Below are 15,372 nucleotides of genomic sequence, written 5' to 3'. Positions count from 1 at the left end.
TCTCTGATAGATTTTCTTCTCATTATTCTGCTCAGAGCTCGTGCTGTTCCCCCTTTCTCTCTCTCTCTCTCTCTCTCTCTCTCTCTCTCTCTCTCTCTCTCTCTCGCTCTCTATATCTGTGGTGGCCGTTTTCCCCCTGACACTTGGTAAAGACAGCCTCCCGCATGCACCAAGGTCCCACCATATCTTTTAACCCCCCTCAGAGAAGCAGCGCAGAAGCAGTAGGTGTCACTATTACATGGTGCAAGTTAGCGCTTTAGTTCATTTCAGAGCTATGGGTGACAGCTAAACACAATGAATTGTCTGGGGTGAGTATAGCTTTCCATTCTTTTCGATTGCATTTTGCTTGTGTCAGTATTTTATGAAAATGCGGTTGCGGATGCAGGTTTTTGTTTGAGGGAATTTATGTATTTTTGTTTTTACAAAGTGCCATTAGTGTAATTATGTATGTGAAGTGGGAGGCGAGTGAATTTTTAATGCAAACTGAGACGGTGCAAGGCGACAGCTGCTGTTGATGTTTCATATCTGATGTTTTTTGCTTCAAAATCCTCTATTCCCAAGCTGTTTTCAAAGCTTTCTTCAAGGCAATTTCGAGTTTTAAATCTATAAATTATTAATTCAAGTACACAGCAAACAGTGTGTTCATGTATAGTTTAATGTGGTGCGACCACACTCGGGCGGAGACTGCTTGTTATAACACAGTAAGCAACATAAAGAAACGCTATTGTGCTATTGTCTCCTTGTCAGTAGGATGAGTGATGCTCTGCTTTTAATATGTCATCTCTGCCACGTGTTTGAGGGTGTGTGCCTGTGTGTTTATGTGTGCGTGTCCCTGTGTGCTTTTGGGCTGAACGTTGATCTTACTGAGTACATAAATATTCTTTTTAAACTTCATCTGTCTGTGAATGTTATCTGAAAACAGAAGGACAATTTTGGCTTTTTTCTGTAACACATGATGTCTGACAGTAACTGCATGGGTAACATTAAATAATACATTACATTACATATATTACAGTACATTAATAATACGAACTATTGAAATATTTATTTTTCTGAATAAACAAGCTGTTCTCAGAGGAAAATAAGGTCCCCAGAACACTGTTTGAAGCTAGAAAGGTGGCAGGGTCCGCCACATATAAACAAAGTAAAACAGTATGAAACTGTGTTGTCCTTTAAGGTCAGTTTGTTTATTCAGTTTATTCAGTCATGAAAACAAAGAGAGTTTGTTTATTTAGTCTGTTTAAGCATAAAAAATCAATCAATGAAGATGATTAAATCTGATTAAAATGTCTTCCCCAAAACTACATAATGCACCTTAAGGTCATGTAGCTTTCTTTCGTTCCTACAGTGCATGCTGTGCACAAAGCTTTCTCTTTCAGCAGTGCTGATAATGATGGTGTTTAATCGTAACTCTAGGAGGCAGCTGCTGCATCTTGTTTGCAACCACTGCTGAGCTGCAAAGATGAGAAACATTAGTGGCTCACAAGTGCCTTTGTAAATTGTTCTCATTAAAGTGGGCGATGAGCACAAACAGTACTAAGGCCGGTGCATTCAGAACTTGGAGGGGAACAAGTTGTCTCTTTTCATCAGCTTAAACATAATCCATTTGTCTTTAATGGTAGAGTTAGACACTGCTTTATGTTGCGGGGTTTAAGACATGGCAGTGCCAGTTTGTCAGTCGGCCCATGAGTCATGCCCCCCTCAAGATTATTCGTAATAACTTTTAATGATTGTCTGACTTTTCATCCAGTGCAAGGTTGCCCGAAGAGGGTTTTTTTGATTTCTCTTTGTTATCTTAAAAGGATGCACGTTTAATTAACAGATATTTCATTTTTGAATCTCAGTGTCAAATTGTTAACAGAACATATGTAGTGTATTGGGTCAGCAGTTGATAAGCAGCTTAAAGGGGCATATGTAACAATTTGGAGCAATTTACATACATTAATTATATTTATTGGCCATATGTGAACGGATTGTAACGTGATGTGAAAATTGAGACCTTCCCCGTCTCTCTCGGTTGCCTATACAAGCCTGTGGATGATTTGTTTTAGCTGTTTAATGCTGCTGGACTGTGGATTTCTTTGTGAACGACTTGGGTCAGATTTTTAAGCGACTGTCCATCATATTTTTGTGACTTTATACACATTCTCAAGTGCCTCTGCTCAGTGCCTCTCTCTGCTCCGCTAACAGAGAGCAGCAGAAGCTAACATTAGTTTAGAAATGGAGTCTGCTAACATCCAGCTTCCAGCACAACACAGAGGTTCCACAGAGCCTCGTTAAAATAAAAACCATATCATAGGCACTTTGGACGCTTTCAAAACACAGTACTAAGCTCATACAGTGTAGTCAGGTTCGCAGTCGCCCCCAAATTGACTCCAGTTTACCTGAGGTTAGCTGACGGCAAGCAGGGCTTTTTATCTGATTGACCAAATGTTGTGAATGCATTCTCCGTGTATCCAGGGCTCCCTTTGATAGGTCAAATGTTGGCATGCTTTGTGCGATTGCATTTATTTTTATTATGACATGGGTATATGCGTACCCCCACCACATACTTTATCAGTGTGATATAGTATGATGGTCAAATGATTTTTCAATTCTGTCAGCTTATTTTCAGTTTCACTCTTTATCTTGAGTGTGTTAACACCACACTACCCCCATGCTCCCAGCCTGGACTGCAAGCTAACTAGCGAACGGCAGCTACAGTTAGCAGCAGTTAGCCGTTACTCTGGTGATCTGCTGCCCCCTATTTGTTTTGACAATGAGTTTGACAGGGGGCCAGTTCCTACATATTGCACCGTTTAATCAGACTCCCTCATTAATCCACTGTGCTGACTTTTTTCACCAAAACAATTTTTAATCATGTACTTTTGACCCTGGACACAGACCAGCAACCCCAGTGATGCTCATAACAGCTTTGGAATCATATAATTATCTTTTAATTCCACTCGCTTTATCCTTAAATGTGGGACCCACCACTGTGCTTCCCTTTTTTGGCAAGAGACACAGGACAAATAGATTCTCTCCATTATTTCACACCTCTCAATACGGGTTCAGCCATGGCATTAGTCTCAGACTTTTGACATTCAAGCCGTGTCTGGACAGTCGAAATGAAATGAGGTCTCGCCTTTGTGGTTTTCTGCTTGTCATTCCTCCCTTTTGAGAAATCCATCCCTTCCTCCCTGCTTGCTTCCTCCTCCACAAAGCTCCTTCAGATAATTATAGATCTCCGTTCTTTATAAATGAGGTCAAATCAGAGCACTCATCTAGTTTCCAAGAGTTGACGCGGAAAACTTTTTATGATGAGGTTGCTGTTTCAACAGATGTCTGTGCAATCTGAGGTGCAAAGTTGCATTTCTAAGAGCATTATGCTGATAGTGGTGGCGACACACACATACACACATCTTAACACAGACATGAACTGTATTTGCGTGACAGACGGAGACATATTAGCACTGTGTTAAGAATAGATGACAAATAGCAGGGAAGCATCGATAGCAAACAGTGAGGGACTGTGTGGGTTGCTACACCTACATCACTACAGAACATTTATAAATATCTCAGGAGTCTGCTCATTGTAGCCAGTAGTCTGTGCTCAGGCAGCACCGTCTCAGAGACATGTGCACCTCAAACCCCATCACACTCTGCAGAGACAGTGATAGCAGGGCCAAGAATATGTGGCCTATATCTTTTACTGAACAGATTTGTTCCAAAAAATGAGACATCCGCCATTTCATAAAGGTGACAGCTCAATGCTAAAGCTAATTTTAATTCAGTTAGAAAACATTCTGTGTGTTTTTAAAAGGATAACCGGTATCTGAAAGCCAACATATGTATATTTGGTAATTTGATGCAAATTTAACATCCTTCAAATTGTTGTAATGACAGAAAAAGGCCTCTTTCGTGCTGAGTTTGTAATATTATTCAAGATAAGAGGCTTTTGGAACTGCAATTATGTGTTTTCCCCCAAGAAGGAGGCAATATTTGAGGAAAATAATTGCTAAGTAACTAAAATTTAAAGCACTTTCTGCGAGGGGTGGGACAAAATATCAATACAGCAATATATTGTCCTGCTTCCTCTTGCAATATGATTATTATGACTCACTGGTGCCAAAAATCTGTATTTTTATTAAAACATGCAGGCGCTCTAAACTCACTAAAGTCAGTTCATGATCCTTGTGGTGTAAACTTCGACTCTGTACTTTTTTATACATTGTTTCCTCTCAGTTCGCGTCAACTTTTATGAAACTGACACCAAAATAAAACATCAAACATTTCATAAAAATTGTCTCAAAAAACAAAACAACCCATCTGAGGCCGAGATACAACCAAGGTTAACCTGATGTCATCACCATGACATCATCAGGGTTATTTTCTCAGACATCGGAAACCTCTCCCTGAACTTGCTGAGCTGATCATAATGTGTTAAGTTAGTAAGTGTCACTTTTAAGTATTTAATTGTTTTTTTGATTACTTTTCACCACACTGAACCTGCTGTGAGCAGTTAAGACAGGACAAAACACACAATTAACGCAGGAGGCAAGAAACTCATGTCAATAACTGCTGTTCTGTTTGTGTTGTTGTGGTGCTGAATGGAGAGCTCCTGCATAGAGGATAGCAGCACGTTATTGTCTACCACAGTGTAATTTTTGATACTACCACAGGGGGGCCCAGTTGGAAATTTCTCTGTATTTTTCTGTATGTTTTTGAGTTATATAATATTTTTTACTCAATCACTCTGTAAAGAAGCATTTTGCGAAGTACTGCATCTCCTGCAGTATATACTAGTGGGCTGATTTGAGCTCAACTGCAGTGTACAGCATCTGCATCTTAATACAAGACGAGCAGCAAGAGTTGGCCTCAGTTTGTATGGACCACAGTCTATCATCTATGGAGAATATGTCTGACCTTTTTGGCAGCATCTACGTGCATCACATAAAAAGATTACTTACTCATTAGTGTGTTTAAAAAAATGGGAAGCTATCATTCAAAGTCAATGGTGTTTTTTTTGCTGCCTGGTCAGATCAGATCTAGAGTGGCATAGCCGATATTATCAGCCAGCATCACAGATTTATCCATATCAGTATATGTTTTGACTGATATGTTACAAGAAATCGCAATGCAGAAAGGCTAAAGAAATGTTTACGTTATGTGTTGATGGTAAAAAATGATCAGCTGTTACATTTATTTTGATTGATGTCTGCATCAGCCTCAAAAAGACTTTGTCAGGCTGTATTTCATCGTTTCTTTTTCTATAGGCCTGTCTCTACAACTACTGTGCTGAAGAGTGAATATGTGGTGTGCAGTCCTTTTCACAGTCAGGCTCTTCATACAGGCGCGCAGTGCTGTTATAACAGCAGCTGACCTTTATGTTCCACATGTAAATGAGTTTTCATTAAATGCAACACAGCAGGAACATCACAGGGCTGAAGGTGCTCTAATTCACCTGAGCATCTTTTTAACAAAGTGCTCAAACAACTCTGGATAATGAAATGAACAGCAGCCAAGCCTCACATTTGCTATGAATTTTCTCTCTCTCTCTCTCTCTCTCTCTCTCTCTCTCTCTCTCTCCTTCTTTCTGTACAATGAGTGTGTCCTAATTGCTTTATTTAGCTGTCAAAGTTGTTTTTATGCAGCTTAATTAGCTTCACGTGGACATGTACAGTGTTGGCTGTTATCTCTCTCTCTCTTGTCTCTATCAGCGACTTTGTTGCTAATTACTCCACTGGTGCTGTTTTTCACAGGCACCGCTACACCCAGTCTGCTTGTGGCTGATTCATCTGATCAGCGGCGAATCAGCTTGTAGGAACACAACAGACAAGTGTAGGTGGGATTCAAAACGCTTGTTTGTGCAAATGTGCGTTTGAGCTCTGCTCTCAGTTGAGGCTTAATGCCACTGTGATTTGATAAATATGGGATCAAACAATTAACTTCTGACCTGCTTGTTGTATCAGCTGGGATTTTGCTTTGTTTTTTATTCAATTTAACCAGTTCAGTCTACATTTTTCACATTTCATTTAGATCTGGCTTGAATAAATCATGTTACCTTTTTTCAAGTACATTGTTGTCATAATGAATCCTCCCAAATGAGGTGATATCACCAGTTGTCACTTCTCAAAGGGCTAGTTTAGTTAGTGGGTTTAAATGTTCAAAGGTTAATTTAAATGAGACATACTATTCTCATCCTGTGATGAACTGGCGGCTGGTCCAGGGTGTAAATGGTAATGGACTGTACTTATATAGCGCCTTTCTAGTCGTCGTGATCACTCAAAGCGCTTTGCAACACAAGTCCGCATTCACCCATTCACACACACATTCATACACTGGTGACAGAGGCTACCGTGCAAGGTGCCACCTTCTCATCAGGAGCGATAACCATTCATATGCAGGCATGGCAGGGGCCTGGAATCAAACCACCGACCTTCCGATTGGTGGACGACTGCTCTACCTCCTGAGCCACAGCCGCTCGCCCAATGTCGGCTGGGATTGGCTCCAGCCGCCCCCGCAACCCTGCAAATGTGACAACGCGTTTCAGGTACTTCAGGAGCAGTGTTTTCTGTGGGAAAAAGGAGCTTCTGTTGGTGCTGACTGTAACTTTTTTCAAGACCTTACATGCACAAGGAAAGGGAATGACAAATAGGTCACCTTTAATTGTCATTTTACAGCACCATGGTTGTAGAATGAAATGTGAATTGTAGACTCTTGATGCTACATAAGAAAAATAAAACAATTTTTTATGGCAGAGTTCAGGAGTCTCAGCCTGAGAAGAGAAGCTGCTCTGTAGTCTGGTGGTAAGACAACGGATGCTTGGCAACAAACTAGGGTTACGTTTAGTTGGCTAGAGTGTGAACATCCTCACAAGTATAGCTATAGAAAGTGTTTGTGTGGGTGGCTGGTTGTCTTGTCTCCTGGCAGCAGTTTTGATCACTTGAATTAAAAGTGGTTTTCTGTTGTCGGCTGAGTCTTTGTGTGTGGAGGACGACTCCTTTTGTTTTGAGCTGTGGTTCAGGAACAGTCAGTTCTTCATATGGAACAGCACCGACAGTCCTCACATGTTCCTCTTTATGACGTTTTGCAAGTGTATTGTGCCACAAAATGTACATTAAGTCTGTTTAGTAGGAGTTGGTATAGAAGCCTAAATACATTCTTGGTACTGACCAGGATGCAGTTATCTGAAAACATAAAAATGCAATACTAGAACTCGTCTGTAAACGCATTAACACCATTTGTTCGGTTGTTGGCCAAGCCGTCTCTCAGACAGATATTTGTTAAAGGTATAGTTTGACATTTTGGGGAATACTCACTGTTCATTACTTTCCTACTGAGAGTTAGATGACAAGATTAATACCACTCTCATATCTGTACATTAAATATGAGCATACAGCCAGGAGCCAATTTGCTTAACTTAGCACAATGACTAGAAACAAGGTGAAACAGCTAGCTTGACTCCGCTGCTTCCTGGCACATAAAACCACAGCTGTTTTTTTTTAATATACTTTATGGTTTGTGCACAGATTAAACAAACAAGATGTAATGTGTTAATCAGTGAGATTTAGCGATGCTAATAGAAGGATCTGTCCTTTCCCCTTGTGCTCAGTCTGTGTAGTGTCTGCTGCAGGGATGTAGGCTAACACAGAAGTTAGCATCGCCCTGGTTCCCTCGATAAAAAGCCTATGGGATTTTTCAATTGGATTTTGGATTATTGCAGAAAATAAGCTCTGTGGCAAACACAGGTTTATGATACCTACACGTTTTGTTCAGCTAGTTAATCTTCATTGATGAACACCACTTTTATCATTTATGAAGCGTAAATGCAATCACCAGAAGTACAAAGCTAATGTAGTTGATCAATCTACAAGTCTCATTAAGCCACTTGTTAGCAACCACTTTTTTTAAGATACGTAAACGCTTTATAATTCCAGCGTGGGGTATGTACTGATGTAATTTATGTCATAGAACAAAACATGAAAATCTCTTTAGCTTGTGTTAACCACAGACCTTATGTTAGGCATCCCATCGAAAAATCCATTGACTTCAAGACGAGGCAGCACCGCATGCTAAGGTAGACTAACTGTCTCCTTTCTGTAGATTTATATTTACCATACACACATGAGACTGGTATCAATCCACTTATCTAACTCTTGGCAAGAAAGCCAGAGTGTGATATAAGATTTTATCGAGCTGCAATACAGGGTTTGTAGGCTCCTGGATTTTTGGCGCTTGATCCATAACATGGACTAAAAGTCAGCATATCTCGACCTCTGCTGTATCATTTTAGACTTTTTTTTAAGTTAATATTCATCAAAAACAAGAGTTTTACATATCAATATCACACAGATAGAAATAAATAAACTAAAATAAGACTAATACAAACAAAATAGTGCCAACAGAGAAATCATACAGCTGACAAGCCCTTAACATTGACACTGTACACATATGCTTTCCTCTGTATGAGATATTATAGATTGCTGTAGCTGTATATAACAGTCAAATCAATTTTAAAATTTCACAACAGTACACAGTGGTACATGAAATTAAATTATGGACTGTCCGTTTATAAATTTGTCTCTCACAAGTTTCCTGACTTTATGAAAGTGTAACGCTAAATCCTTGTACTACCCCTTTAAGAGAAATAGAAGAGTACCAAGGTTCTCGTGTGATGTTTTTTCCCCTTGTTAGCGTGTCGTTAAAATGTCACCAGCTGAGCTTTTTTATCATGTGATGAAGCTGTTGGAAAAATACCGGAGTGATTAATTTAGTTAAAACCTGTCCAGCTACAGAGTCCTGCCCTTGAATTGGTTAATGATGCTTGTCTTTTACCTCATAAAGCTAAAAGAAAAAATCAATTTGTTGTGGGTTAAGCAATGGTAAAATTGGTGAGGTCCGAGATGATGACGGCTTCCTGCTCCGCGCTCACGCTGAAAGAAGTGCCACAGAGGTGAGGCGTGGACGGAAGCGTAGGAGAGCGAGAGAGTGATAATGAGATACAGTAGAGAGAGAGAGAGAGAGAGATGGCAGTGGAGAAATCCCATGCTCGCTCACTCCCACACCTTTTTCTCTTGCTGTATTCTGGCTCTGGTACCTCACGCTGCAGCAGTGAGACCCCAGCAAGCAGCGAGTGAAGCCAAGAGTCTCTCTCCTCAGAGAAAGCTCTTTTCTCTCTGGCTTCATATTTAACTTCTCTTTCTTTCTTCTCTCTGGGGACAGCAGGGAAAGACCACCTCATCTGTCCATCACAAGCCTTTATCGCTTCTTTTTATCTGAGTCTTGAAGGAGGGAGCCTGTTGATTGAGTGAGACGATTATTTCAGCAGCGATCGAGTTGATCAGCACTTTTTTAATTTCTGCTCATGCCGGATGTTTGACTTTACTGGAAATTCAAGGTTTTTGGTTGTGGACTCAAAATGGATCGAGGTGGATCTGTGATGTAGATCCGTCCTCTTTCCTACTTTTTCTGAGGCAATCCTTTGGACAATAAAAAACTAACATCACCCCCTTTTATTTTCCTCACATGCCACCATGTTTACCAGAATCTTCATTCCCAAGAAGCACCGGCAGCGCTTCGACGAGGCCGTGTCCCAGAACGTGATCAACCGACTCTGCCGCAGCAAGAGCATCAGCGAGCCGCAGGGCAGGATCCGGCGCAGTCGGAGCGAGGATCACTCCGATCGCCGCCACGGGTCCAAACGGGCCAGCTCGGTGCCCAGAGATGGAGAACCTGGTGGAAGGGGCGACACTGAGAGAGACAGGTGTTCAAGGAAGTCCGTCTCTGGGATACCTCCGCATCCCCCCATCGGACCCAATCAGAGGTGAGCACACATGAATTTCACAGATAATGAGTCTCTCTGGCTTTGTTTTAAGTGTTGTTTACTGTTGGAAACCAGGCTCCCAACAGGTTCATCTCAACACATAATGCAACAGCCAAAGAATTACTTTATTAACAGGCAGAATCTTTTAAAAATGTGTATCAGATGCAGGAAAATGTGGCTTTTCCCATCCTCGCTGCTTTTCTGTCATCTCCAGATTCTTCTATCGTATAGCTCATACAGTCTCATCACAAAGTTGCGCTTAGAGAACGTTAAATCTGTGTTTTTGAGAAGATGTATGTACACCCTTCAATATAAGTTAGGAATTGCTCAGGTGCATTTTTCATTTAGCGAAATAATCAAGTCTTTAGCTCCTTAAGACTGAGTAAAAAGCTGTATCTCCTCACCTATTCAACATGTTAATCCCCCACTGTTGTAGAGCCCCTGACCATTTAACCTCTCCCGCTCATCCTCCACGCACCAACACGCTGATTACACGACTGTCCCATTAATAACACCACAGTGAAGTGCAGGATTACAGGGGTGGCAGCGCACTCCCACACACCCACACGCTGAGGCCGTCAAACTAAGACCCCCAGATTCATCGACACGGGAGTGAAAACGTGCGGCTGGCTGAATATGTCAAGTGTCATGTAACATCATGTCAGCAGTGACACAAGAACAGGAGCTGATTGTGTTTTATTGAAGAGGTTACATCATGTGGTGTACTGTGAGTGGCACAGTCAGTAGAAGAAGTTGTGTTGCATTCTCTGAGAATAAACCTCCTCAAGAGTGTGACTGTCTCAACTGTAGATAGATACATATATATATATATATATATATATATATATATATACTCAAAATCAATCACTATAGATTTCCCATTGTCTATTCTGCACAATGAGCCAGCAGCTGATGTTTCAAAGGTTTCATTAAAAAGTGACACACAGCTGCAATAATTCATGATTAGTTTGAGTCGGATCTACATGAACTGATTTTTTTTATGCCTAAACAAAGTAAATAAACAAACTCTTTTTTTTCATGACTGAATAAACTGAATAAACAAACTGACCTTAAAGGACAACACAGTTTCATACTGTTTTACTTTGTTTATATGTGGCGGACCCTGCCACCTTTCTAGCTTCAAACAGTGATCTGGGACCTTATTTTCCTCTGAGAACAGCTTGTTTATTCAGTTATGGAAAAATGAATATTTCTGAGTTTGTATTATTACCTTATTAATATTGTAAATATTACAATTGTGAGTTTGGATTTCTTCTCCAAAACTACGTAGTGCCCCTTTAACGTAAGCTGTTTTTTGTTAACGTTAGCTAGTGCGGATGAGTCAAACAACAGCGGTGTTGTGATGTGAATGTAATGGTAGGGGTCAGATGGAATGCTATGTTTAGTTATCAATAACACCTTTGATCAGTTTGAGTTTTTTTGGAAGGAAAAAAAAGATAAATCTCTGATTCCAGCTTCCTAAATATGAATATTTTCTGGTTTCTTTACTCCTATGAGAGTAAAATTAATATCTTTGGGTTGGGGAGAAGCAAGACAATTGAGGACATCATCTTGGGAATAAATACAGACATTTTTCACAATTTTCTGATATTTTAAAGACCAAACAACTCATCGATTATTTGAAAATTATTATTGTTTACTTATGAAAATAGTGTGAAACCATTTAAAAGAAGTGCAGCTGCTGTAGTGTAATGAGAATCAGCAGAGGCCTTGAGCAGCCCGATAGTCATGGACACTCGAGGCTGATGCTGCGGCTCTTTAAGTGGCTGCACATCCCAACACACTCCACACACACACACACACACACACACACATGCAGCACCCAAATCCCCTCTGCATTTAGCTCGTCTTACATAACCAGCCAGTAACCACAGCTATCACACAACGAATCTGTCTGTTTTCCCTCCCATCTTCATCTTTTCCTGTCTTCCCCCTGTGTTTACATGGAGGGACAGTGTTGCCTTGAGTCGTTTCCATGGCAACGCAATGTGGATCGACAGCACAAGTGTCTTAATTTTGATGTAACGTGAGGTTCCACGTGCGCTCCTCCACTGGGGTGAAGGAGAGCAAAGCACCACCATCAGCAAAATGTCAAAGCTTTTTTCTACATTGAGTCTGTCCTGAATTATTTTTATTTCACGCCAGAAGCTGGAGAATAAAACACAGAGGAAGACAGGTGGAGTGATGTGGAGTTTGAGGCTGGACTAATTTGGATTGTCATGTTTAAAGAAGGAAAAGAAAAAGCCTGTGTTTGTCAGTCTAAATCTCAAAGTCAGGGTAGCAGGAAAGACGAGCGTCATATCTCCACTTGTTCAGACTCCCACCAGCAGGAAGTGACAAATGAAAACAAAAGTGAAGCAACAACAACAGCCCTGTAAACAGCAGAGACAGCTGGGCCTCCAGTCCATTCACAGAGAGGCTGTTAAGCATCAGCGTCGCTAAGTGACGTCACACTTGATGCTGAAGGGATTCATTGGTCAGTGGATTGACGACAGTTGCGATACCTGATTAATATTTCAATCAATCAAATATGGAACAGTCACTTGCTACAGCTTTTCAGGTGTGAGACTTTGTCACCTTTCTCTGTTTTACATCATTTTAAACTGAAAATTTTGGGGTTTTGGACTGTTGGTTGGACAAATTTGAAGAAAACTGGGAATTTTTAAAGATTTCTCACACTTTTCCTACTTAAGGTCACCTGTTTTAGGTACCAACCCTAAACCAATGGATCGAAAAGATAATTGACATGTTAATTGATAATGATAATGAATCATTACATGCAAACCCAGCAACATTAATAGTCATTATGGGATCGATGAGGAAAATTAGTGCTTTGAATTTATTTTCTAACCTCTGCTCACCATCTGAGGATGAAAAAATAAGGTAAATTGCTTTAAGTGACACTGAACTAGCTTTTTGTTATTTGATGCATCAGCTGAAACAGGACAATTTAGAACAACATGAAGTGTGAACAAACTGTTCAATTTTAGAATAAAACAAACCCTCAAACTTAATTTATGAGATGATGACGTGAATTTATTTTCCGGAACATAAAAACAGAAGAAATCGGCTCAGCTTGTGTCAATAATGGTGCAAAACTTTTTGAAATATTTTAATAACTTACACTCAAATAGATTATGTAATTCATATGATAAGTCAGGAATTATTTCCATGACTGTGTAAATCTCACTTCCTGCCTTTTATCAGGATCGTTCGTGTCTACAGGGGGAAGAAGAACTTCGGCTTCACTCTGCGGGGTCACGCTCCCGTCTGCATCGACTCCGTCATCCCAGGTACTGCTTCTATATTAAAACCAGTACAGTGCGGTCCTGATAGATGCCTCCTCTTTGTGTTCTGTGTTGGCTGGTGAGGGAGGACGGGCGGATGCGTTTTATGTGGGTGAGTCTGTTGTGGTGCCAGTCGCTGGGGGTTGAAGGTGATCAGGAGGTGTTTGTGTGTGTGAGTATGAGTGTACCAGGAAGTGGATTCGTCTGACTCACCAATGAAATGTTAAGAGGAAAACACTCAGAACAAGCTGTACTGTTCAGTTACAGCGACTTATAGCAGGCAGGCAGAACTACGCAGTTACATTCAGAGACTTTACACAGACTCTGATCTGGAGTTTCAGCTTCCTCAATATCCTGTTTGAGTTTAACTGATTTTAGTATGTAACTTTTTGAGTTATGTTTATTTTTATATTGTATATATGTTATATATATTATATTGTTTATATTGTTATATTTATTTTATTGTTCAGTACTATCAGATCATGCTGGGGTTATAATCAAATTGTCATGATGCAACATAGTTTTGTAGGATTTAGTGATTTAGAAAAGCAAGTAAAAATTCAAGCCTCTGACACATGAGATATAAAACAAATAAGGGGATGTTTCATTAACATCATATAGTTTTGTCATACTTAATAAAGTATACATTTTCTTATCATGTACTGTTTTTCCCACACATTTCATGCCAGGTAAAACGCTTTACTCTCTTTAAATATTTTTTTAGCAATTTTCCTCACAGAAACCCAGAAAAGCTTCCTTGTTTTCAGAGTTTATTGTTCAGAGTTTATTTAATGGAAACCCACTGATAAGGGTATATTTTGCACTGTAATACTTCTACAAACTAAAATTCAATCAGATGCCACTTCATAGAAATATCAACATATTTTTTTAAAAGTTCAACATTTTGAAAAATATGCATTTTCACTTTCTTGCCAAGAGTTAGACGAGAAGATCGACACCACGCTTGCATCAGTCCATTTCGTATGAGGATACAGTTAGCAGTTAGCTTAGCTTAGCATAAGCTAGCTCTGTGCGGAGGTAATAAAATCCTCCTTAAAACACCCCTAAAACTCACGACGACATGTCTAAAGTTTTACATTTTACACGTTTTACATTTTACACATTTTACATCTTACGTGTAAAAATTACCATTTGTGTTTTTTATATATTAATATTTCTTGATATAGCCATCAATTAAAAAAACACAAATTGTAGTTTATGGATAAATCAAACTAGATATGATTCATGTTGCGCTTCAGCAATGGATTTTGTTACCTTTGGACACAGCCAGGCTGACTTTTTCCCAGTTTCCTGTCTCTGTGCTATGCTATGCTGACTGGATACTGCCTGTAGCATTACATTGGCTGGGCAGATACAAGAGGTTATCAGTCTTCTCATCTAACTCTTGTCAAGAAAGCGAATACACTTATTTCCCAAAAATGCCAAATGAATCCTTTAAGGTCATTGAATTGTTCTAGATCATTTCTAGCATCTGGTGTTGATTCAAACAGCCTTTCTTTATAGATTTAGATCAGAACTGGAACAAACTGAACAACTACAAAGCCCTGTTTATTAGTCACCTAAGATTCAGATTTTTGTGTTGTTTCGTTTTTTTATCTGAAGGGTGAGTTTACCCTCACTTTGCACTGCTAAATGCTTTTTTTGTAGATAAAATACAACCAGCTGCTTTTTACCAGAGATCATTGGCATGAAAATCAAACACTTATTGCCACTAAGAGCTTTTTGTGAACTATGTTAATTACTTTCTTCTTCTTTTTTTCTAAATTCCAGCCGTTAAAATGTTTTTTTAATTAACTGTTATTGCTCTCACAAATAAAAGTAGCAGACAAGAGAGGCTGTGAAGTTGCTGTTAAGGGAATTTGCCAGGTTCGTCTGCGAGGAGGGTGGTGTGTGCTATGTGTGTGTATTTGATGATGACGGCACCGTTCCCGCCCACCACCATCTCCCACCATCATGTGCTGAAGCAGCCAGGGCGGACTGACTCAGTGGGCCTTATGGAGGTTGATATGGAGATAGTGGGGGTGGATACTAGCATGTCTCTCATCGTGATCTGTACACAGATCCTTTACTGCTAACCAGGAAAACGCAAACTCTGTGATTTCAAGTCTGTCTCATGGCCTGTGAATGTGCTTGAACTCACAAACACTACGTTATCACACAAGGAGTTTGTTCCATCCAAAGTTCGGGTTGAAAAAAAAAAAAAGACATGACGTTTAGTGTGAGGAGAATTTAGCAGTG

The 15,372-nt window shown here is 40.0% G+C and overlaps 1 protein-coding gene across 1 annotated transcript in view; it reads left to right on the top strand.

Annotated features, from left to right (window-relative positions):
- The window catches only part of grid2ipb (glutamate receptor, ionotropic, delta 2 (Grid2) interacting protein, b), a 41,607-nt gene that overhangs the window by 8,560 nt on the left and 17,675 nt on the right, over positions 1-15,372 (top strand). The window contains exons 6-7 of the mRNA XM_073489854.1: positions 9,527-9,805; positions 13,034-13,119. Coding sequence (XP_073345955.1) covers positions 9,527-9,805; positions 13,034-13,119 — 365 coding nt within the window. The remainder of the gene's footprint in view (positions 1-9,526; positions 9,806-13,033; positions 13,120-15,372) is intronic.

The sequence above is a fragment of the Pagrus major genome, chromosome 20 (genome assembly GCF_040436345.1).
Source record: "Pagrus major chromosome 20, Pma_NU_1.0".
NCBI classification, from domain to species: Eukaryota; Metazoa; Chordata; class Actinopteri; order Spariformes; family Sparidae; genus Pagrus; species Pagrus major.
The sequence above is the reverse complement of the archived record's forward strand: the minus strand, read 5'-3'. Positions and strand labels throughout refer to the sequence as shown.